A 24,835-nucleotide genomic window follows, 5' to 3' on the forward strand; every position below is an offset into this window, starting at 1 on the left:
GGTGCTTCTACCTGCAAACAGCCTAAACTTTCTGAGTAGGAGTCAGGGAGGAAGCAGCCTGTGCTTAGTCATAACCACATACAGGACGGGAAAACAGGAGCCCAGTGGGGTTTCCCAGAGTAATGCCTGCCGTTGGCTTTAGCATCGTTACTGGAAGAAGTCTGGGTGGAGTAGTGGGAAGTGCCTTAGAGAGGGGATTTAGCTCAGTGGTAGAGCGCTTGCCTAGCAAGCGCAAGGCCCTGGGTTCAGTCCTCAGCTCCCGGGGGGGGGGGGGGGGGGGCTGGGCAGATGGGGATTCTAAAGGACGGGGTATTTTTGAGGGAATGTATGAGAGGGGCCTGAGTTAACACCAGGGTAAGCCAAGGGAAAAATGGGCTCAATTCTGTCATCCAGAGGAGAATACCCACACAACCTGAAATATGTCAACACTTACTATCCCAAAGAGACAAATGAAAGGATGCCACATTTTTATACTAAATTTATTTCATGCGAAAAATGATTTTTCAGTTAAAGATGCCACTTTACCGACCAACATGCTAGATTAGCCTAGCGTATCAGCTGTCTAGCGATGGGCATGCTGCCCTGCCCTCTTGGTAACTAAGGCCTCTGTCAGAAAGCAGCACTGTACTGCAAGCTTCAGCAGTGATGGGTGGACAGAGCACACACGTGGAGCTCCTTTGTATGGTAACACATGGCCCCAAGGGTAAAGGTCCCTGGTCAGCCTTAACAAAGGCAGCCTTGGGACTACTGCCCAGGACACATGTTGTGGTCTGGCCCATGTTTGTAAACCTGTCGGAGCTGTTTTCAGACATGAGGTCTCCCTGGGAATAGGATGATCTCCTGTGCGACTTTCCCGCAGGTGAAGAAGTAAGCCATAGTCTGTCTTATCCGTCCTGTCCATCCAGCTAGAACAGACAGAAGGGCAGTTACTACCACACGCCGAGAGGCTAGCATATCCCACACATGGATCAGTCATTGAAGTCAAGCAAAAATATTTTATGGAACAAACTTTTTGTCTTTGAAGAAGAAAAGGGATCCCAGAAGGCCTAGCGCATAGGCAGCTAAATCAAGACTGTTTTCTAATAAATGGCACCTGCGTACATTTAGCTCTAAGAGCCTAACATTGGAACAAGACGATGTAATCCTGGTGGTTACATCTGTGGAAGCAGTACATGCCAAGGCTCCTTCTCAATATGTCCTGCTTCAGTTTGGTCCAGTTTCATTAAGAGCTCAGGCTAAACAAGAGGCTGGGAGCTTCTGCCAGTGAAAGTGAGGAGACCACAGGCCAAGGCCCAGAGCCACATAACATAACTGTGATACATTTGGGTGAGATCCTCTGGGCACTGCTTCACCTGCTTATAAGAACCACATATAACATGGTTCTCACAGGAAGATTCTTTTCTGTGACTCACAGGAACTGTAAAGCCTAGAACACAGTGTTCCCTGGCTTCCTAGTCCCAATGGCTGTAATGGGTAACAACACTGATTAACAAACCATCCCCGGTTGACTCTGTCCCATGCAGGGTGCAGCGAATGTCCGCTTCTCAGCCCTTGCCCTCCCCTAGGTCACAGACCCAAGTCCCAGCAGAGTTGTAGAGCAGGAAGCAGAAAGCCATCCTAAACCGTGTGCTGAGGGCAGTGACCAGAAGAGGATGCGCGGACTAGCCCAGAGCTGAGTTTCGTACCTTTCCATTTTCCCGCTGGATGAGATCCTGCAGCTCTTGTGTCCACCCCAGGAGGTCCACCAGCCTTTCCACACCCTGGACTACATCCCCTAGCTGGACCACATCTTTCCTTCGAGGACTCAGAGCAAAGGACCCCACCAAGTCTCGATTGATGAGCAGTCGGGGCACTGATTTCTGTACCGATTCAGACAAGCTGGCAAAAGGCTCCACCTGAAAGATAACCCAGAAGTGAAGGGCAGGGCGTCCATGCACATGAAGACGTTGAGAACTACAGTCACTGAGGCCTTAGAGCTGGAGAGAAAGCTGACACTGTGACACAGAGCCTGCCACTTAGTTTCTGAAGGTTGTTTACACTCTGGTCTGGGTGATCTCTTTCCCATCTATAGCCTCTCTCTGCTCAGTGGGCCAACACAAACCCTGACCTGTCCATACTCCGTCCTTCCTCCCTGTCTGTGTGCTCTGCCTGCAAGCATCCAAGCATCGTCCACTCTACAGCCTGGTCCCTGCTCTGAGCACCCCCTATACTTTCAGGACATAGAGGAGCAAGCATCCTTTACCAGCCTGCTACTGTCCCACCTCCTGGGTCCCCATCAGTGTCCTAAAGGGCAATGCTACTGTCACCAAGAATAACTGGGAAATGAGTGCATTTGGGGAGATACCAGCCTGGCTCTTATCTAAAGGGACAAGCCAGTTTTTACCTTTCACCAAGGAACTTTGAAATGGATTCTAGATTAAATGTGAACAACACAGCTGCTTAGCAAGTATGAGAGTGGTGCACCTATAATGCCAGCAGTCAGAGATGGAGACAGGGTCAGATGTTCAAGGTCATCCTCAGCTACACAGCAAGTTTTAAGGTCATCCAGACCCTCACCTCAAAACAAAATAAGGGGCCAGAAAGATGTCTCCGCAGTTAAGAGCACTTGCTGCTGGGTTTGGTTCCCAGCACCCACATGGCAGTTCACAACTGTACCTCCTGTTCTAGAGTATTCAATATCCTGCCCATAGGTACCAGACCCACAGGGTATACACACATACATATGTACATAAATATATACATACATACAGGCAAATATTCATATATATAATTTTCAATAAAAGGCAAAACAGGCCAAAAGACCTTAACAGCTCTTAAAAAGTAAGGGAAGGCCAAGACAGCTCAGTGTGTGAGGAGCTTGCCACCAATCCTGACAAGCCGAGTTTGATCCCCAGAATCCACATAGTTGAAGGACAGAATGGAGTCTCACAAATTGTTTTCTGGCCTACACATGCATAGAAACAAATTTTTTTTAAAGTTCATAAGAATAAAGACAAATGGGTTTGTAGGTGTGAGGAGGGAAAGGTGTTCTAGACGTGAACCTTCAGTGAGAGGAGAGGTGACTTGAGCACTGCCACACTGACGTCTACATAGAGCCACTGTGGAAAAGTGTATGGTGGGGTGCTTTATACACATCAGTTATGCTGCTAATCTACAGCGCAGAGGAAAGTGGGTGAAGGGTACAACTAGGCAAAGAAAGCAAATGGTACATAAACACGAGTGGGGACCTAAGATCTCACAGCGCCTGTGGAGGGAACTAACAAATGGTACATGATCACAAGTGGGGATCTAAGATCTCACAGCGCCTGTGGAGGGAACTAACCCAGGCTTTGCACTTGCTAGGCAAGCAACCCACAAAGCCACATCACCAGCCCCTCATACCTATTTATTACTTTTCAGACTGGCAGAAAACCAAAATAGGTCATTTTCATATTGGTGAATATAGGAGAAACTGGACTCTTTACCAAGTATCAGCATTTGCCCTGCAGAAGATGTGCAGAGGTGTAAATACAAGGAGAGTCACTGCAGGCAGACAACACAAATTACTGTGTGTCTCTACTGTCCACCAATGAGAAACTGCCTAGAGACATTTTCTTACAGGTCCAGACACAGTAGAGCTCCTGAGCGCTACGCAGTCTAGCATGTCACTATTTTTTCACAAACATGGGGTATAGAACACTGTAGATTTGTCACCCCACACTGGTAATGGATTGAGGCCTGTCCTGTCTGCCCTCACACTCACAAGACACACTAGCAGGGCACTAGCAAGGCTGCTCAGGTGGACGCTCACACCACCCACATAACACAGTGCGCAGCTTCTGGCTGCCCTTTGTTCCCAAGAAAAGATACCCAAGACGACATAGGCCAAAATATTAGTAGCTGCTGGTCTTTAAAGCTGAGTCTTAGGTCTGGAGAGATGGCTCAGAGGTTAAGGGTACTAGCTGCTCTTCCAGAGAATCCCAGCACCTACATGGCAGCTCACAGCTACCTCCACATCTAGTTCCTGGGGCTCAGATGCCCTCTTCTGGTCTCCACAGGCACCAAAAATATGTGCAGACATAACACCCACATATGGTAGCAAAATGTGGCAGGTAATAAAAATTAAAAGAAAATAAAGTTGATTCTTGACTTTGCCTCTGCTGTTGTAAATGAGTCACTGGTTGGTTGTTGGTTTCTGAGACAGGTTTTCTCTGTACAGTCCTGGCTGTCCTGCCTCTGTGCCCCAAACACTGGCATTTAAGGCGTGTGCCACCACCACCTGGCAGAAATGAGTAGAAGCATACGGTTGGCAGGCACTCTGTATTCGGAGTGGTTGTAATTCCAGCACTCTGAATACAGAAGCAGGGGGATCTCTGTGAGTTCAAGGCCAGCCTGGTCTACATACTGCGTTCCAGGACAGATAGGCTATGTAGAAAGACCCTGTCTCAAAGTAAACAAAGAAATCAGATGGTACATTTATAATCAGGGAGAAGTGGCTATTTTCATTTTACTTCAAAAATAAAGGTGACTGATGGCCTTAGTATCCTTATCTGATAGCGCCATAATCAGAAGAACTGGGCCCATATACTGAGGACCACAGACCAGAGGCCCAACCCTTGACCCCTGACTGCCCCTCTACCCCCACCCAAGTCTGTCCTTCCTTCCAAACCTGTGTCTATCACAGCACTCTGGAAGTCTGTCCTTCCTTCCAAACCTGTGTCTATCACAGCACTCTGGAATCTCCTGCTTGCTCACCTTTCACCCAGTTCCTTCCTCAGGTCCCTCCTGACTCTGCTTCCCACGCCCGCATTTCGTGACCATGTACTTTTAAAAGGTATTCCAGCGTTGCTACCAGATACCTGTGTAAGGCTGAGCTGGTGTCCTCAGACCCACGCGATGGGAACAGGCCCCACCGTAGTCCTGTGGTAGCGTACTCTCTCCCACGTCCTACGTGGCATAGTGCCTTCTGCCTTTACACCACAGTCCTGGGCCCCTGCTGGTTTATCTAACCATCTGCCAAGACCATCCAAGCCCAGCAGCAGGGCCTTTGTGGAGCCCTGTCCTGGCCAACTCACAGCACAGCCCACAGGAGCCTTCTCAGCAGAAAGCAGAGCATCAGGCTTCCCTGTGGTCGCCCCCACAGCCCAGGCCTCACTGCCGGCCACTGTGGGGTGCCCCACCAAACCTTAAGCGGGAAGTCCTACCTCTTTATTGAAACCTACTGATAAGGCTCACCCCTCCTCAGCCCATGCCACACTGTTCCTTCACTCTCACACTTCCCTTCTGTACACCCATCCATAATGGTGCCTTAGTTTTGAGTCTCACTTTAGTGGTATAAAGCACCAGACTGGCCTGGTTCACATCATGCAGGAACGGTAACAGGCTGAGTGCACAGACCTCGGCCTCCGCACATCTGGCCTCCTGAACACAGCCTTTGGACTTTCTGCCCCTGTGTCTACACATGGATGGGTTCCAGCCCGTGGTCTTCCCTCTTTACACCTTTTGGAAACTTCCTGGCATTCAGACTCTGATGCAGATCAACAGCTTGTACCCCTCCAGTGGTCACCTCCATACAGAGCCACAAACATACCACATGTAGACCCCAACCCCACTGGTCCCCACCAGCTAACTGCTGATGCGCAGCCAAACCTCCTCCCACCAAAGGTCACTTCAGGACTGCCATGTGCTTCCCATCCCATAGTACAAGCTCTGTGCCGAGATCAGTCCTTCAGCCCGGCCTCATGGCTAACCTTTTAATACGCCCTTACACCTCCTACATAGCCATTGCTCTCAAACCCCAAGTGTCACCACCAGAGAGACTCTACTCACCTAAAAAGGTAGCACCATCAACCAGGCCCTAGCCCTCCATACCCCCCTCCCATCCATCCCCACATGAATTTCAACAAACCTCCAGGGAGGTCCCAAGAATGAGTAGCAGATCTGCCAAGGCGAAATCAGCCACATGTAGTAAGAACCTTGCTGGCAGCTGCTCCCCAAAGAACACAATGTCAGGTTTCACAACGCCAGTACAGACAGGGCAGCGGGGCACCCTGTCTGCCATCACGTCAGCCTGGGGAATCAGAGAGGAAGGGAGAGGAAGATGACTTTTAAAAGATAGAAAGGCAATGGCTTTTCAAGGCAATTTTGTCATAGACCACATGTGGCTTTAGCAATTTTTGTCAACTGTTTCTTAAATTGGGGGGGGGGTGTTCTGAAATATGTCAAATCAAGTCCTAGTTTTACCCACAAATTCTCCTGTAGGTTCCACCTTGGATGGCCCACAGCCCTTAGAGTGTTCTGTAGGCATCCTGAACACAGTGAGAAAGGCAGCACGGGCCTGTCCCCAGTGTTCTGCTTCCACCCTAGATGTCAGCTGCAACTCACTGCTGACACTGTCAGGAGTGACCAGCGCTGCCACAGACTGCCTCCTCAGAGGCTAAGATAAAGTAGATGACAATTTCTAGTAACTGACCATAGACCATGTCTCACGCCAAACAGAAAAGGAGGCAATACACTTTCTGACAAGGCCACAGAAACATCCTTGTAAAATAAAGATTTATAGCTAACTAAGTAGGTTTTAGCAGAATAAATTCAGCAAGAATGAGTAGAAACAACTGCTAACAGGTGCCAGACATTATAAGCTACAGGTAATAAAACGATATTGTGTTTAAATTAAAAGGGGGAAAATGGCCAGCTTAAGATATCTAGGAAAAGAAAATTTTTGAATATTATGGATTATTTTTTAAAAGAACCAAATAGAACTTCTGGTAGTAAAAAGCAAAGATAAATTCCAATGAAAGAACTTTATTCTCTACAACACAACAAGGTATTGATAAGCTTGAAATAGACCAGAAGAAATCACCAGAATGCAACACAAGCAGTAGCAACAGCGTACACTGCAGAGAAGCCACGACTGGACTGCCGGACAGAAGGTGAATGCTCATCTACTCCGGGAACACGGAGAGGGGAGGAAGGGGGTGGAAGTGATGAGCAGCTAAGGTGAGCCTGGCTGGGGATTCCCCTGCAGTGACAGAAGCAGAATGAATCAAAGGGACGCATATGGAAACACAACACAGGGAAGCTGCAAATTCTTAAGGAAAAAGTCTGAAAAATATGCAGAAAACATGATTAGCTAATGGATTTAGGAGAGCCAATTTCGGCATGGAAGAAGGAAAGTGAAGTCAGAGAGCTCCCAGATTATTAGGACTCCAAAGCCAAAGGAGACTGCGAACTGGTGAGAGGAGAGAGAACAAAAGACGTATCTGATAATGAACTATTAACTAAAATATACCAAAAGAACCTTTTTATTCCACTTTTATTTTGTATGTATAGGGCATGATGCCCATGTAAGTTGGCATGTAGGGACTGTTTCTCTGCCTCAGCATGTGAAGCCCAAGGACAGAACTCAGTTGTCGGGCTTGGCACCAAGCACCTTCCCTGTGGTACTTTGAAAAAGCAATGACCCCATAGGGCCAGGCCCTGGAGCGCCTGGCCTCAGCTGCAGTGCTTAGGGGGAAGTTTAGGAGGTGCTGCCTGGCTGGAGGAGACATAGCAGTAGGAGCAGACTTTGAGAGTTATCCTCACCCTGCTTCATGCTTGCCTTTAAAGATGTGAGCTCTTGGCTTCCTATTCCTGCAGCCATGCCTGCCTCTTGTTGCCTTGTGTCCCAACCAGGATGGACTCTTATCCCTCTGGAACCACAACAAAAAGTCTTTTTTTAAAACTGCCTTGGTCTTAAACTGCCTTGCATCTTAAAAAAAAAAAAAAAGTAAATTTGCCTGTGCAGCCATCCTGCTAGCTCCTACAATGAACTCCTAAAGTTCAACTAGAAGAAATCAATTTTGAAAATAGCAAACCACAGCTGGGTGGTGGAGAAGCACACCTTTAATCCCAGCACTTAGGAGACAGAGGCAGGTGGACCTCTGAGTCTGAGGCCAGCCTGGTCCACAGATTGGTTCCAGGACATCCAGGGCTGCACAGAGAAACCCTGTCTCAAAACAAACAAAAACACAAAACAAAACAAATAAAAAGAAGAGGAGGAGGAGGAAGAGGATGAAGAGGAAGGGAGAAAGAAGGAGGAGGAGGAGGGAGGGAGAGACAGAGGGAGGGAGAGACAGAGGGAGGGAGAGACAGAGGGAGGGGAGAGAGAGAGGGAGGGGAGAGAGAGAGGGACAGGAAAGAGAAAGACCTCCCCAAAGAACAAAAGATAACAAGCAACCACCTGAAAAGATGCTCACCATTAAAAACCACCAAGGAATTGAAAATTAAATCAACACGTATCACTGATCAGATCTGACCTGGATCCTGAACATGGATAATTAAAAAATACTGATGAGGACATGGAGCAGTAGGGGTTCTGGCTGCCAGTTGGAAAGCACAGTATCATAGTAACTTTGAAAGACAGGGTGTATGTGCATGCATGCCTGTGTGTGTTGCTGGGAACTGAACCCAGGGCCTCACATGAGCTAGTCAAGCTCTCTAAGCTATATCCATACATATACTACTAAGCTATATCTAGCCCTAGTTCTTCTTACCAAACTAATCACACTTCTACTGTGATCCAAAAATCATGTTTAATATTTACCCAATGAATTTGAAGATTTACATTCACACAAAAACCTGCATAAAGCAAATGCATAAAGCATAAGCATTCACATTGCAGAGTGGATGAACCATGGCAAATCTAGACTAATTACACATTACTAATAAGAAGTCAGCTGTTGGGCCAGAAAAATACATAGAGGATGGGCGGTCTGATGGTGGCTGTTTTCAAGGCTTAATCCTAGAGGGTTTATTCGAGGATTGTGACAGGTGTGTGTGTGAGGGGTGAACAATGTCTTGTCCGTTAACTCACGCTGCCAAGCGAAAAAGGCCAGTACGAAAGTCTCCATACTGTATGATCCCAATGTTATGACATTCTAGACAAGACAGATCAGTAAGAAAACAAGATCAGAGTTGCTAAGGGTTGAAGTAGACGTAAGATGAACACGAAGAACCCAAAGGAGCTTGAGGAGAGCGGCAGTAGTCCAAACCCACAGAAAACGCCACACTAAGGTTACTGCGGGCTCCAGGAGTGTGTTGTCCACTCCACGTGAGTCCATCAGCTCAAGGTATCTGACTTTGGTGGGCATGCTGGCAGTGATGGAAGCTGTACGTGTAAAAGTATGGGTGCATGGTAACTATCTGACTTCCTACTTAATTCTGCCAAAACTCCAAAGATTCTAAAACAAAACAAAAAAGCTGATCTCCAAAGGCCATGTGCTGAGGACGCACTCCTCGCCTGTGGTACTGCTGTGGGGGTAGAACCCGTGGAAGACAGGACTCACTGGAGAACAGGTCATATGGAGCACGTCCTCAAAGAGGGGTGGACCCCTCCCTCTTCCTTCTTCTCTTTTCTTTGTAACCATGGGATGGGCACTTTTGTAACACTTCCCATCATGGAGTGCTACCTTGTCACAGTCCGGAAACATGGGCCAGAATCTCTGACACTGGAGCCAAGATAAACCTTTTGTCTTCTAAGTTTATTATTTGATGTATTTCTTGTAGTAACAAAAGCTGACATGGCCATCCTAAAACTTGTTAAAATTCATATTGCATAGGCTAGAGAAATGGCCTAGTGGTTAAGAGCACTGCTGCTCTTGCAGAGGGCCTGGGTTTGATCCCTAGCACCCACACGGTGGCTCACACTATCTGCAACTCCAGTCCCAGGGGATCCAATGCCCTCTTCTGACCTTGTACATCACACACACACACACACACACACACACACACACACACACACTCACACACATTCGTGAAATAAAGAACTTTAATTCATATTTCCTTGTGAATTGATGTCTTTATGCAGGTGAGGGCAGGCACAAGATAAGGCAAGGTCTGTGGTTGGGCAGTGAAAAAGTAAGGCGGGCACTGAGTTTGGAGAGGAGAGAGAGAGGAGAGAAGAACCAAGATGGAGGCAGAGGAGGACAACCCAGATCCGCGTGGCCTTAAATGGCCACAGGTAGCTATGAAAATCCTTAAGGGATGGATTTTTATAGGCAATTTGTCTTGTCTAGGTAGGCAGTTTATATCATTATCAATTGCTTGTGAGTTTATTGTGGGGATGTTTTTGTGAAGTGAGGATTTACTAATAAAAATCTGATTGATAAATTACAAGCTTCTAAAGCGTCAATTTTACTGAGATACTGGGAATTGTGACTATAACCGTAAGGGGTGGATGCTGGCAATATGAGCAGATTTCGCAGCAGAGTCTCAAGAGGGCAGCCGCTGCTGGGGCCAGAGAGTAGCTGACAGCAGTGTGGGATGGAAATTGGGAACTTAGAGAGTCAGGTGGAGACATTTTGCTGATTGAGATGAAAATGCCCCACAGATGCCATGAGGCCCTCTGGTGCCCACAAAAGCACGGAATAGTGTATCTTTTTTATTATTTACCACTACCTTTCCTGACTTTAAAACTTGCTACAAACTACAGTAACCAAAGCAGTGATGCTGGCATAAAAAAAGATGGACAGGGGTTGGGGATTTAGCTCAGTGGTAGAGCGCTTGCCTAGCAAGCGCAAGGCCCTGGGTTCGGTCCCCAGCTCCGGAAAAAAGAAAAAAGAAAAAAAGAAAAAAAAAAGATGGACAACTCAATAGAACAGAGCAGAGAGCCCCAAACAAATCCCTACATACATGATCAATACTTTTAAAAAAGGATATCAAGCCTATTATTGGGGAGGAAGTATAGTTTGGGCACTATAGTAGCATGGTGGTGCACACCTGTCATCCTAGAATTTAGGACACAGAGGCACGTGGATCTCTGCAAGTTCAAGGCCAGCACGGTCTACATAGCAAGTTCCAAGCTAGCCAGGGCTACAGAGTGAGACCCTGTCACAAAGTGGGTTGAGGGGAGCCTGAGAGAAGCTGGAGAAACAGGGGAGTTTAAAGTACTGGCTGCTCTTCCAAAGGACCTGAGTTCAATTCCTAGCACACACACGGTGGCTCACAGCCTGTCCACATTCCAATTCCAGGGGATTTGACTCCCCTTCTAGCCTTGGGCACCATGCACACACACAGAGCACAGACATACATCCAGCTAAACACCCATGCACATAAAACAAATAATATCAAATTTTAAAGTGCTAAAAAAAAGTGGATAGGTACAGTGAAAAGATGAATTCTTTAAGGAAGAAAGTCCCAGTTGAACAGCCTGTTGTGAGTCCTTAAATGGAATGTGTGTCTTTGTAAGGCAGGTGGCAGGCAGGTCTGCAGACGAACATGCACTCACCAGCACATGCAGACCTCATGAACTATGCCAAACAAGGCTTCACGGGAGACAAGTTCACCCCTCACACCTCTCACAACCCCAAAACAAACCCTCTGAGATTAAGCTATGAAAACGGGTCACGATCAGATGTCACATTCTCTACTTCCTGAATTGTCTTTGAGATCAGAATACTAAGATCCAAAGAAGTTCAAGGCCAGCCTGGTCTACAGAGTGAGTCCCAGGACAGCCGGGGCTACACAGAGAAAGCCTGTCTTGGGGCTTGGGGGAAGCTTCAAATAAATGTAATTCTTTGTTCTAGACTAGATTGACTTCATCTCAGCTGGTAAGTTGGAACTGTGCATGTATTGTATACAAAAATTAATTCAAAATGGATCAAATTCATAAACGAAGGAACATTTAAACACTGAGAAGAAAACACAAGAAAAACTATGATAGTTGCCAAAAGCCCAGCCAACCAAACAACCTGACAACACTGAGCATTGCCCAATGCTCTGCACAGTGGACAAAGTCATCAGCGTAACTGCAGTGCAGGAGCAGGAGACAAAGGGCAGGGATGTACATGGGTCAGCCTCTTTGGAAAGGTCAAGGAAACCTCAGAAATTTAAGTCAGGTTCACCACAGACGTTAACAATTTCACTCCTGTGAATATAATGAAAAGAATCGAAAGCAGGGTCTCCAAGAGTTGTCGGCACACCCACACCCACATTCTCAATGGCCAAAAGGGAGGAGCAACACAAGCGTTCATCAAAAAACGAATACAGGTAAAAAATGTGCCCAACTTTAAAACGGAAGGGGAGTCTGACACATACCAGGAGATGGGTAAACTGAAGACAGTACATCTGAAACAAGCCAGTCACAAAAGGACATGGACTGAGTGACTCTATGATCCAGTTCTGAGGTGACAATAGGCTGGTGTGTAACAACTTGGTATGATAAAGATTGCTCTAGAAAGACATGGCAGAACTGGTTGATACCTTGGAACTTAACTTAAAAATTATTAGAAAGGGGACTGGAGAGATGGCTCAGCAATTAAGAGCACTTGTTGCTCTTGCTGAAGACTTGAGTTCAATAAAGGAGAAATAAGGAGAAACTACTAAGACAAATAAACCAATCCGAGAACACATGCTTTCCCTTCAGGAGGGACCCCAAAGACCAACCTCAGGTAAATCCAGTGCCCAGCAGGCAAAGCCATGTATGCCACCCTGAAATGGCCACTGAGCTTTGTTTCTTCCAGAATTCCACACGCTGGCCCTGGAGAGTCATGCACCCTACTACTCTCACCGTCTCCATCTTGCCTTGTGGTTTCGGGTCTTGCTTGTTTATGGTTAATGTCTTCCAGTTTCCAGGCTTCAAAGGTGCTAGCTGAAGAATGCCAACCCTTGCCCATCCCCTTCTCCTAAGGGTCACTGGATCACCTGAAAGCCTGGGCCCTGGAGCCCATAGATTTCACCTCTCCCTAGCATGGAACCATCCATCATCCCTACCAGCTGCAAACGGCCAACGCTGGCTCCACGCTGTCTGAACCTCACAGAATAGTATGCGTGAGTGAATATGGACCCGCGTATGAATGTGTGCATATGGAGGACAGAGGTAGGTGCTGAGCACCATCCTTAGTCACTCTCCACCGTGTGCGTGTGCGTGTGCGTGTGCGTGTGCGTGTGCGTGTGCCTGGAACTCACCACGACCTGCCTGCCTCGGCTCAAGCGCTGGGAGTAAAAGTTTGAATTTAGTTTTTGATTTCAGTGTCTCTGCCTGCAGCTCATCAGTTAGGCGAGGCTGGTTGGCCAGCGGGTTCTAAGGTATATCTGTCTCCAACCACTCAGCCCCAGGGTTATAGACATATACTACTGTGCCCAATTTGTACAAGGGTGTTGGGGATCCGAACACAGGTCTTTGAGCTCAGCAGAGCTAGTCTACATACTAGCTTGTTCTAGAAATCCAAGATTCCAGGTGGGCTGTCATGCCTGCCTAGCACTTACATGGCAAGCACTTCACCTACTGAGCCATCTTCCTATCCCTCCCATATTGTTTTTAATAGACAAAATCATAACATTAAAAATGCCTTATATTGAATAACAAAAGGAGTAAACATGTCTCAGATATCAACATAAGATACCCATTAAAGTAGACAGGAATATAGAGAATTTAGGAAAAAAAACTTAATAGGAATTAGTGAGCTAATTTTAATACTTAGAGGTATGTCTGTATAGATACCTGCATGCATATTTATATGTATGTATAGCTTTTGTCTTAAAAAACCAGACTATTACATTATCCCCCAGTCATGAATGGCAGGCAAAAGGGATTGACTACATAGAGATTCATTTTCTTTCTCCTTCGTTTCTTTGTGTCTTCGTTTCCATGTTTTTTGAGACAGGGTCTCACTACATAACTCTGGCTGGCCTGGAACTCACAGAGATCTGCCTGCCTCTTGCTCCCAAGTACTGGGATTAAAGGCATGCGCAATCATGCCTGCCTGGGAGACTCATTTTCCCTATATATTTCTGACCTGCATTTTTGGGGTGGAGGGAGTGCTGGCCATAGAGCCCAGGCCTGAGTACACCAGGCAAGCTCTCCACCATGGAGCTGCGTCTCGTCCTCAGCCCAGCTTTACTTCTTTTAAGTAAAAGTATGTATTATTTTTCTAAGTCAAAGATACAGGAGCCAGGCACGGTAGAGCACATCCTTAACCCAACAGAAGCAGAGGATCTCTTTGTGTCCCAGGTCACCCTGCTCTAAATAGTGAGACCTTGTCGGAAACAAACAAGCAAGCAAAGAAGCGAGCAGAGCCAAGCCTGGTAAGATACACTTGTAATCCCAGCACTGGGGAGGCAGAGACAGGCAGATCCTTAGGGTTGCGTGGCCGGCCAGCCTAGCTATTTTAGTGAGTTTCAGACCTCCGTGGGCATCCTGTTTTAAAAACAAACAAATAAACAAGCACAAAACAAACTATTATAAGATCCTCCACCCCCAAGAACTGCAGAAGGCAGAGTCCATTTCGGGAGGTGACTCACCCGTATGTCTTCCCCTGGGAAGGACCTTCGACAGACCGTGCACGTAGCTGATACAAAGGACCCATGAGCTTCAACCAGCTTTGAGGCAGGGATACCAGATGCTGAAATCCAAAGCAAATCTCAGTGTCACAGCCTCTGGGATGGCTATGCAAGTATACAAGCACACCTGCTGGGCTTGATGAAACTAGGTTTCAAAAACCTGTATATGAGCAAAGACTTCTTAGCTGCATGTAGTGGCTCAAACACATAACCCTAGCACTGTGGAGGCTGAGGCTAAAAAACTGAGATTCCGAGACAGCCTGAGCTACGACGGAGTAAATTCGAGGTTTATGGGGGGGGGGGGAGCTGTAGCAGAACCTCCTCAACAACAAACAGTCCTCATGAAGTTTATTACTGCTCTTTGGTAACTGCAGTGCTTAAACCCAAAGCCAAGAATTTCCTACCTTCCCCTAAAACCTTTCCTTCTGCTTAGGGGAACTTGGGGTAGCCACTACTGCCTCTGGTGCTGGGCTGTAGACTCCTTCTCACAGGATTCTATCCCTGCAATGTGATGTCTTACTTCAGACCACAGCACCCCACAGAATGGCAGAGTGGGTGGATCTGCCATGGGCCTGCAGATTGCATCTTGGGGAAGCACTAGCACCTCCCTCAGGGTACTCAGGCTCTAACCATTGCTATCTCGGTATGAAGCTGAGCCAAGATGTCACTGACTGGGACAACACTGAAATGTTGGAGGCTCTTCAGTACAACGGCATCAGAGTTGTGCTTCAACAAGGCTTTATCTTTCATAGATATCCATAAACATCTAGACATTGTTTCTATATTAACGCCATGATGTGAGGGATCTGCCTGAAAATAATCTGAGGGCGAAAGAGATGGAGGGAACAGAGAATAAGGACTGGCCATGTGTCGTACATGGGAACTGAGAGAAAGGCCTAAGGGTTCCTTAGGTGGGAGCCAGAGAGCCAGAGATGGAGGGACAGTGAGAGAAGGGAGGGAGGGAGGGAGAGAGAGGGAGAAACACTAGATTCAAAATAATAAGACTTTTAGTTCCATCTAAACTCAGAACCCAGAAGGTGTGTAGGAGACAGGCCTGCAGAGAGGTTTCCATGTGGCCCCAAACACAGAAGTGGTAAAGGCATAGCCAGCTGCCTAGCAACAGTCCCAGGGCCAACATAAACACTAGGCCATGGACGGCCTGAGAAACAGGCACAGACATGCAAGGGGCCAAGGCTCACCTCTCTCAAGCCCGTCGATGTTCTGTGTGTAGAGCCGCAGAAGCAGCTCCTTGTCGTGAAGCAGCCGAAGGAAGTAGTGAGCGACATTGGGCCTGTAGTGCCCAGGGTACAGCTCCTTGGCCAACGTGAAAAAGGGCTTGGGGTTGTGAAAAAAGAAGCCTAGTTCAAAGATGGCCTCAGGGTACGGGATGTCATACTGCTGAAGGTTGCTGTAGAGGCCACTCCCTGGGGATCTGTAGAGAGAAGGGAAAGGTTGAGCCGCCCTACAGAAGACAGTGAGGAAATGGCATCCAAGGGAACTGCAGCATACCTGAAGTCTGGGATGCCACTGGGTGTGCTGATGCCAGCCCCCACCATGACCACAACCCTACTGCAGGCTCTGGTCCGAAGCAGCTCAGCTACGTCCTGCAGAGACAGCTTCTTCTCACTGTGTCCTCCACATCCAAAGCCGCCTGAGGCTCCCACAGAGAGGGATATGGGCCTTCTCCCACCTGTAATACTGACGGCAAGAGCACAGAAGAAAGGCAGCAGGCAACAGTCTTAGGCTAGCAAGAGTGACCTCGGCTGGACTCTTCCCACCATCAAAGGTGGACCTGGCCTCTCCAGTGCATCCAAACAACCACTTTCCCAACACGCATGACTACCAACTAAATCACAGAACCATCTCGCATCAGGAATTGAGATTCACTTGGGGGCAAAACATTTCTGGTTTACAGACAGGTTCACTGATTACATCCAGGAACCAACACAGTCCCATCATCAATGGCGTGAGCTAGAGGGCTCTGAAAAACCACAGCTGCTTGGCCAGTTGGAACTTTAGAGTTGGAATGTTGCAGATCCAGAGCTAAACTTATCTTGAGTCACCTTTAGTCCCCTGGATAGGATAGGTAACATCCTTCTGACTATGAAGTAAGACCTTTGGAATGTCTTGACTTCAAAGAATACAAGCTTCCACCAATCCAGGAGCTAGACTCTCATTAGGTAGTATCTGAAACCTACAGCAGATTTTACTGTTTGACTTTAACCCACCTACCTGATGTTCCCCTGATGTATTCAGTAAATACATGAATTTCTGACTGTCTTTTATTCTGTGACTGAAAGTTTGTATAACTCCTTCCCTAAGTGAGACTTTATTTCGTGTAATCTGAGTCCATGTTTCCAGTATGGTCACTCATACTGGGCTCACAATAATCTATGCCTTATTCGCTCTGAAGCAAGAGCTGTGCTTTGTGTCCAAGGTCTAGGCACTCAGAGTGAGATGCCCATAGATGATCCCATCCCATCAGAGGAGTCATCAGGATCCAGAACAGGCCTTTGTGTCCAACTGTCTATGTTGCCTTCTTGGACAGATGCGTGAGAGTCCTCCCTGGGGTCCAGAGTCTGGGCCTGCCTTGGTTTGGTTGATGGTCCACTGGCTTATCTCACTGAGTACTGTACTGGCCGCCTCTTTTGCAGAGCAACCGTCAGAATATCTGAACATCTGTAATAGAACGTTTATCAGAATCTGTTTCTCAGCCTTCACGCTTTCCTTTCTTCCTCACTGCAACCTGGCCCTTCCTTTTAGTTTAGAACTCCTGTGGGGGTCTAGTCATAAAGATGGTTAAGATAAGAGGCACTTGCTCTCTCTAGTCCATCAGGGCAGAGGATTCAAACTCCCCAAGAAGCACAACAGCCTCACAGAGAAGCCTCTGACAAGAGATTTTGTTCCCTTGGAAGAAACCTTGTTCCCAGCTGGGAAGAATACATAAGAGGCAATCGCTTTGTGTCCTAGGCACCCTTTCTTTCCTGCCAGCACACCGGATAAGCACAAAATACAGTGGGCGGAACTGCTCAGTGAGAAGCAAGGGGCTACTTACAACAGCCCGAATGCAGACCCCAGCAGCAAGCAAAGCGGGCGCCAGGTCCAGGGACAAATGTACTAACGGAGAGACAGCTCCGAGGAAGGAGCAGGCTTTGGAGAACACCTGCCAGTCAGTACTCCAACTGTCATAGGTTGAGAATTACAATAGTTCAACTTAAAAGTATCTGAACAATGGGGAACACTTGATATTTCTAAATTGGTTTTGTTTTCTGTGCAAAACCAGATGTCCCAGGGAATAAAAGGCAAAAATAGGCAAACTAATTAGAATTTCAAAGCATCTCAGGGAAGAAATTATTAAAACTGCTGATTTCTGTGAAATAAAGGTTTAGAAATGAGCAAAACTTTTTTAATTAATGTTAAAACAATAGGAAATAAACCTTAGAGATTGTGTTAGAATTTAAAGACAAACTCCAAGGACTCTAACTCCCCTCCATTCCAGTCTCCTCTATGCTTTCTGAACTTGCCTCTTCTTTTTATTGTTTTATTTTTCGAGACATGGTTTCTTTGTGTAGCCCTGGCTATCCTGGAACTCACTCTGTAGACTGGACTGGTCTCCAATTCAAAGCTCACCTGCCTCTGCTTTCCCAAGTGTAAGGCAAAAAGCTGTGTGCCACTATCCCCACTTCTTCCTGTATCACCCTTTCTTGTCTTATCTAGAGGAAAACAATTCTGTATCAGGGCCATTGTGGTGGTTCAAACCTTTAATCCCAGTGCTTGGGAGGCAGAGGCAGACAGATCCCTGTTATTTCTATGCCAGCTGTGACTACACAGAAAGACTCTGTATCAAATAGCAAAATAAATAAATAAAAATATTCAATTTCAAACCTGAGTCAGGAGGCTGAGATGTCTATTTAACATATCAAAGCAGAGATCTGCCCTCCAGGTTCTCCCAGCACCTCAGTCCCTATCGATAAACACTATGGTTGCCACATCTCACCTGAACTCTCCAACTCAGAGTCTGCACTGCCCTTCCCCCAAGAGGCTCTTCCCTATATAATCCAGACATTGGGTGCCTGCCTCTCTTTTGTACCGTTGGCCTCCTGGAAGCTGTACTTGGTTTCCCTCTCTCCCTTCCCCTCCCCTTCTCCCTACATGGTTCAGGGTCATGACCACTGTGGACTCTCCCAGATCTACCTGCCTCTGCCTATGCTCTCTTGTAATAAACTCTCCTCCATCATACCTAGGGGCAGTCATGTCCTTTTCTTTCCTTTTATATTTCTTTTTTCATAAAAAAAATTCTGTATCAAAGGGAAAAAATGGTTATACCTCTATGTTGGTTTGAATAAGAATGGCCCCCACAGGCTCATAGATTTGACTGTTTCAGCACCAGGAAGTTCTTGAGAGGGATTAGGAGGTGTGGCATATGTGTGGCTTTGTTGAAGGAAATGTGTCACTGGGATTGGGCTTTGACATTTCAAAAGCTTATACTAGGCCCAATCTGTCCCTGTTTTCGGATCAGGATGAAACTCTCGGCTACCTTTCCAGCACCATGCTTTTCTGCCTGCTGCCATGCTCCCCAACACGATGATAACAGACTGACCAAGCCTCTGACTATAAGCAAGTCTCCGTTAAATGCTTTCCTTTAGACGTGCTGCCATGACCACAGGCAGAGCTACAGAGGAACCCTGTCTTGAAAAAGAGTTGCCACAGTCATGGTGTCTCTTCACAGGAATAGAACAGTGACTAAGACAGCCTCTTCTGGGAGAAAGCCTACATGCAAAGGACAGTTGTAGAAAGGGTAGGTGAAGTTCTTGGACTTACACCACAAAACAGAGTACAGAATCCAGAAACAGAAATAGTGATGTGATTTACAGCAAAGGTATCCAGAGCTCCGCAGTGGAGAAAAGTTCGTTGTGTCGCTCTTGCTTTATATTTAAATGCTGGAATAAACAGATGTCAATCGGACAGAATAATTGACACCCTCCTTCACAGCATATATAAATATTGATTAGAGATAAGCCAAGCACATTGGTAATCATGGCTACTCAAAAGCTACTCAGAAGAGGTAGGAGGGCCCTTTAAGACTAGGAGTTCAAAGCCACCCTTGGCAACATAGCAAGATCTCATCTCAAAAGATGATGCATCATGGTGTTGAACAATAAGAATTCTAAGAAAATTATCAAAGGGATAGCTTTCTGACCTTGGGATTGCAAAGAATTACCAACTACATTTTAAAAATAACAATAAAGCTTACTCTTCTGTAGAAAATAAGAAGCCTAGAGGAAGAAAGTATCATAAAACTATCTCTACCCCTGGACAAAGCCTGGGCTAAATTTTTTTGGTTATAGATTTCTTAATCTATATTAGGACTCTCTAGAATTTCCTTAAGAATTTCGGATCACGGGGCTGGGGATTTAGCTCAGTGGTAGAGCGCTTACCTAGAAGGCCCTGGGTTCGGTCCCCAGCTCCGGAAAAAAAAGAACCAAAAAAAAAAAAAAAAAAAGAATTTCGGATCACCATTGCCTAATTCAGTTCCTAACAAGGCAAATGGGCAGTTTCATTAGCAGAGCGGGAAAGGCCTCCTTTGAAGCCTAGCAAGGCAGATGCTAATGCTAAGGGGGCCTGTTAACAAGGAAATCACTCCGTGCTGTAGTACCAAAGTACTCCCCCAGGATGTAATAGATACCATGATGTTTAAAGAACATTAAAATGCTCAGACTTTACACCATGATATAATTGGGATAAAAACGAGGCTCTAAAAATGATTCTAGAAAAAAAATCCCTACCTGAGAGCTAGAGGTACTGGGGTAAATAGCTCCTCAGGACAGCTTGCAAGACTCAGCAGCCAAACCTATACAGTCAGGCAAGGCCACGTGTGCAGCAAATCAGGGCTCTCCCCACACAGCTCTCAAAGGCTCCGGAGTTGCCTTAAATGCCAACCAACCTAGCCAGATTGCTAAGTTTCAAATTCATCCAGAGCCTTTGTCTCAAAAAACAAGACAGGAGTTAAAGAGATGGCTCCTTAGTCAAGGACAGTTGATGCTCTTCCTGAGGACCCATGTTCAACTGCTAGCACCCACGTGGTCTTGTCTATAACTTCAGCTCTAGAGGGCCTGTAGCTTCTGACCTCTTCCAGCACTCCATATGAACACATCCACATGCAGACATTCACACAACTACATATAACTAAAAGGAATAAAAATATAAAAAAACAGGTAGAGGGGCTAAAGAGATGCTCAGAAGTTAAGAGCATATACTGTTCTTCCATTCCCAGGGGATCATGCTCTTCTTCTGGTCTTCACAGGTACTGCATACATACAGTGCACAGAAATGCATGCAAGGAAAACACTCATACACATAAAATACATAAACTTTTAGAAATGATTTTAATAAAAATAAAAACTAAGTGATCAAGAAAGATCTCCTGGGGTTGGGGATTTAGCTCAGTGGTAGAGGACTTGCCTAGCAAGCGCAAGGCCCTGGGTTCAGTCCCCTGCTCCGAAAAAAAGAAAAAAGAAAAAAAAAAAAAAAAAGAAAGATCTCCTACATCAATCTATAGCCTCTACACCACACACACACACACACACACACACACACACACACACACACACACACACACCTGCTTGTTTAAAAACACATACGAGGAGGGGGTACAATACAAAGAGCACAGAGTCTGCAACCTAGCCTGAAAATGCCTCCCACCCACCCCATCCCACCCCATCAAATTCTGCAGCCAGAGAAACACTGGGCACGGCAGCTTCACTTGGCCCTGGAAGGTTCCTGAGTCTACAGCCTTGACTCAGGACTCTCCTGAAATCTAACCAAGCGGCAATGTCCCCATCACCATGGAATTCTGCTCTGAATTCAAGACTATCAGCCTCTGGACACAGGTACTTTCCTCACATCTTGAGAGCTGGAGAACCAGATCAATTCTCCCATCAGATGGCCCCAGTCACCAGTACAGAGGCCTCTCCACACTGGTGGGAACAGATCAAACAGATCAAATTGACAACCCTCCCCCAAATAAATGACTAGTCTAAAGTTAATACTGACATAAAACAGGCATCTGAGCATGTCTCTTTTACTCAAATACAATCCAGAAATCAAGATGTTATAAGCACACCTTTAGACACTTCAGAGCCTGTCTTCTAGCAAGATGATCCTAGCAGTGTTTGCTCTCGTCACTTCCTTTGCTCCTTACAGAATCAACTTCATATCCTGCTGCCTGCTTTCCCAGAAGCTCTCCTAGAATGCCATTCTACTGATAGTTTTAACCCTTCAGTTTAGCCAAACAAAGGGAGGGTGTGTTAATATCGAAATCTAAGTAACCCTTTCCCCATCAGCATACTCTGCCTGAGAAGCATGACCTCCCCTTTGGAGTACCATAATCCCTCAGGGTCAAATGCCTTGCTGAATCCCAAAAATAATCACTGGCCTCCTCTTAAAGGCAGCAGTGCTGGCTCTCACTCCTGTTAGAGTGCCTGTAGCTGGCATTCGCTACTTTGTGGGTTCTTTCTTCCACCCTTCTGTACCCCTTTTCTTCAACCCTTTTTAACCCCAAACACTAGATAAGAGAGAAGAAAAGGGTAGAGAGGAGAGGAAAGGAAAGAGAGCCACGCATAAAGCTGGGTCGGAAAGGGGACAGTGTTGTTGTTAGACTGTTTTTCCTGCTGATTAGGGTCATCGAGTTCCTTGTGGCAAGTTTGATCTTTGACATCAGGATATCTAATTTCTTCTTGTTTCTTCTTTGAGCATGACTACTTAACCGACTATGACCAGCAACAAAAACCCACCCACCTCTTGGGGTCCTACCATTTATATACCCTCTGAAAAGTCCCCAGAATCCCAAATGTCATGCAATCACAGAAACTATCTGCAGCTGGCAATATTTCACTCTCTCTCTCTCTCTCTCTCTCTCTCTCTCTCTCACACACACACACACACACACACACACACACACACACACACACACACACACACACACCAGAGCATGAGGCAAATCATAGTCAGCTGCTACGGACAATCTGAAGCAGCCCCTATAAAGTCCCTGAGATGAAGAGACCCTGAGGCTAGTACTGAGTACTACCCAAGACATTGCAAAGAGACAAAGGATGAAGTCATAAAAGAGTCCCAAAATCTAAAATCAAGAGCAGAAGAAGTGTTCTGTAAAGGTACCCCCTCCTCAGACATCCCAGAGCTCCTGTGTTCGGGTTGATGACAGCCAGACAGTCCCACAGATGATCTTGTATTAGAAATGCTTCCACAAATTAGTCTTTTCTGATCCCTGCTTTACCTCAGCACCCAGAAGTCTGGTATAGAGAAAGAGCTCTGTAGCAGTAGCTTAAATGAACAACTCTTTACTAAATTCTTTCCTGCATCAAGTGCATATACCACTGTCTACCTGAATATCCATCCATTATAGGGTGCTAACAACTGTGAGCCCTAAAAATGTAAGGACTCCAGGCTCTAGTTCCGTGGTACCATGCTAGCCTACCAGAAAAGTGCAAAGCCTGAATTTGAAACCCAGCACTAATACACACAAAATTTGCACATCATATGATAAATTGTCCTGTGTTGTGTGTTGTTTGAGCTCACTGAGAAGATGGCTTTGGAAGGCAAGGCCAACAACCCCATATCAGGCCCATGTTTGTCTCAAAGTCCAAAGTCTGGAGAGCTGGTCCCCTAACTGTGTGATAGGATGGAGAGAGAACAGCAAAACAGCCCAAGCGTGAAAACACTTGTGCCCTTGAGGACAGCTAGAAGGTGACCCATTTCCATGGGAGGTTATTTTGTTTATCCCAGTATAGGAAAGTGCCTGCCGTGGGAAGGAAACCCGAAGCTCAGACATGGGGGAAAGCTCATCGGGCAACTCCAACTGACCATCCCGGCTTTACTTTCTCTATCAGTTTCTGTTGGATGTGACAAGTGTCCAATTTGATATTACCTCTATCTGTTGCTTTACTAAAAAAAACCTCACTGAAGTGGTCACTCTATTCTGCCAGGGACTCCCTTTACTGGAAGTCCCAGCTGGCTACCTTAAAGGAGCTTCCTCAATAGATTTCTGCTGGATTGTTTTGAATATGCAATGTGATGATTTCTTTCTAACTTAATAAACTCACTCATTTCCAACTGAAAATATCACTGCTATTGATCCCTCTCAGGATTATACAGGAGAGTATACAATAGAAACACGTAACTATTTTGCAGACAGAATGACTGTTGGTGAAATTTTTGGCTCCACCACCTTTATAGGGGACAATTAAAACATAAGTAACAGCTGGATGTGGTGGCATGTGACCATAATCTCAGTAGCTTGGAAGTGGAAGCAAGCAGGATCAGGAGTTCAAGGTCATCCTTCTTCACCTAGCCAGCCCAAGGCCAGCTTGAACAAGAAAGAGACCCAGTCTTGGAAAATGGGGGAGGGGAGGGGGAGGGAGGGAGGGAGGGAGGGAGGGAGAGAGAGAGAGAGAGAGAGAGAGAGAGAGAGAGAGAGCGCGACCCAGTCTCAAAACAATACAAACCATGTAACTTTACACAAGGCCGTCTACTGGGAATGTATGCTCAAAATGGGGTGCAAGCAAGATTATTCGTCACGTTATTTGTAATAATTCAAGATTAGAAAGTATTCAATAAGGAAATGGTGATATAAATTATAAGACATCCATACAATGAACTTCTGTAAAATAGTTCAAAGACTGGGCTGCAATGGAAACAGCTACATAGGAAAACATCTTTAAGGAGATGAGGTACAGATGGCCGGTCAGCAGAACCTTGTGACAGGGTGCACCTGCCGGGTCCTCTCTCCCGCAATTGCTTCCAGCTACCCGCCCCTAAAACACCGTTGACAGCTTATCTGCGGAGGCCCGTGTCTCCCCTGCTGTGGCTCACCTCCCGGACCCCACAGTCTAAGCGCGGCCAATACCAGTCGACAGCTCAGCGCCATGATGCTCTGCAGGCTTACGGCGCCTAGAGGGTCAAGTGCCATCCGAATCCCCGCCCCCGTAGGCCAAGCACCGCCCTATTCTCGCCAAGTCCCGCCCCCCCCGCGCTCCACCTCTCACACGGTTCCCAGGCCAGCCCTCGGAACGTTAACCCTATGTGTCGAAGGGTGGGTTTATGCCTGGTGTTGGCAGCTTCTCCGTCTGTGAGACTCTGACTTATTGGCTGGGGAGCCAAATCAGGAGATCTCATTGTTTTAACCGCGCTCGACCTCCTTGAGCAGGCGGGTGATAACTAACGCTCTCTGAGCGCTTACTGCGGTCAGGAATTACATCACACCTAGTCCTCGTCAGACACCATCCGGTTTCAGAGGACCCACGACTGAAGGCTTGAGGCTGCGTGACCAGTCGGTGGCCAGCTGTACCCAGGCACCTCTATAACGCCTCAAAGGCAAGGCCAGAAACCTCGGAGAAGTTTGGCCGAAGCCAAGAACGCGGTTACCTTGACGACCGCAACCCGTGGGGCTATTGGGACGCTCCCAGCATGCCCCGCGCGGCGCGGCGCGGCGCCGGAAGTGAGTGAGCACTTCCGTCCGCCA

The 24,835-nt window shown here is 46.7% G+C and overlaps 1 protein-coding gene across 12 annotated transcripts; it reads right to left on the reverse strand.

The window, feature by feature from the left end:
• Positions 1–465: 465 nt before the first annotated feature.
• On the reverse strand, positions 466–24,782 carry Sirt3 (sirtuin 3). Of its 12 annotated transcripts, none has more exons than XM_087659890.1 (7): positions 24,739–24,782; positions 15,808–15,996; positions 15,498–15,730; positions 14,260–14,360; positions 5,888–6,049; positions 1,686–1,895; positions 466–905 (listed from the first exon to the last, which is right to left on the reverse strand). In XM_087659890.1, the coding sequence occupies exons 2-7, from the start codon at positions 15,852–15,854 to the stop codon at positions 885–887; spliced, it is 774 nt and encodes a 257-aa protein (XP_087516016.1). In that variant the 5' UTR covers positions 15,855–15,996; positions 24,739–24,782; the 3' UTR covers positions 466–884.
• Between the last annotated feature and the right edge of the window lie 53 nt (positions 24,783–24,835).

Source organism: Rattus norvegicus, chromosome 1 (assembly GCF_021556685.1).
Source record: "Rattus norvegicus strain SHRSP/BbbUtx chromosome 1, alternate assembly SHRSP_T2T, whole genome shotgun sequence".
Lineage (NCBI taxonomy): Eukaryota > Metazoa > Chordata > Mammalia > Rodentia > Muridae > Rattus > Rattus norvegicus.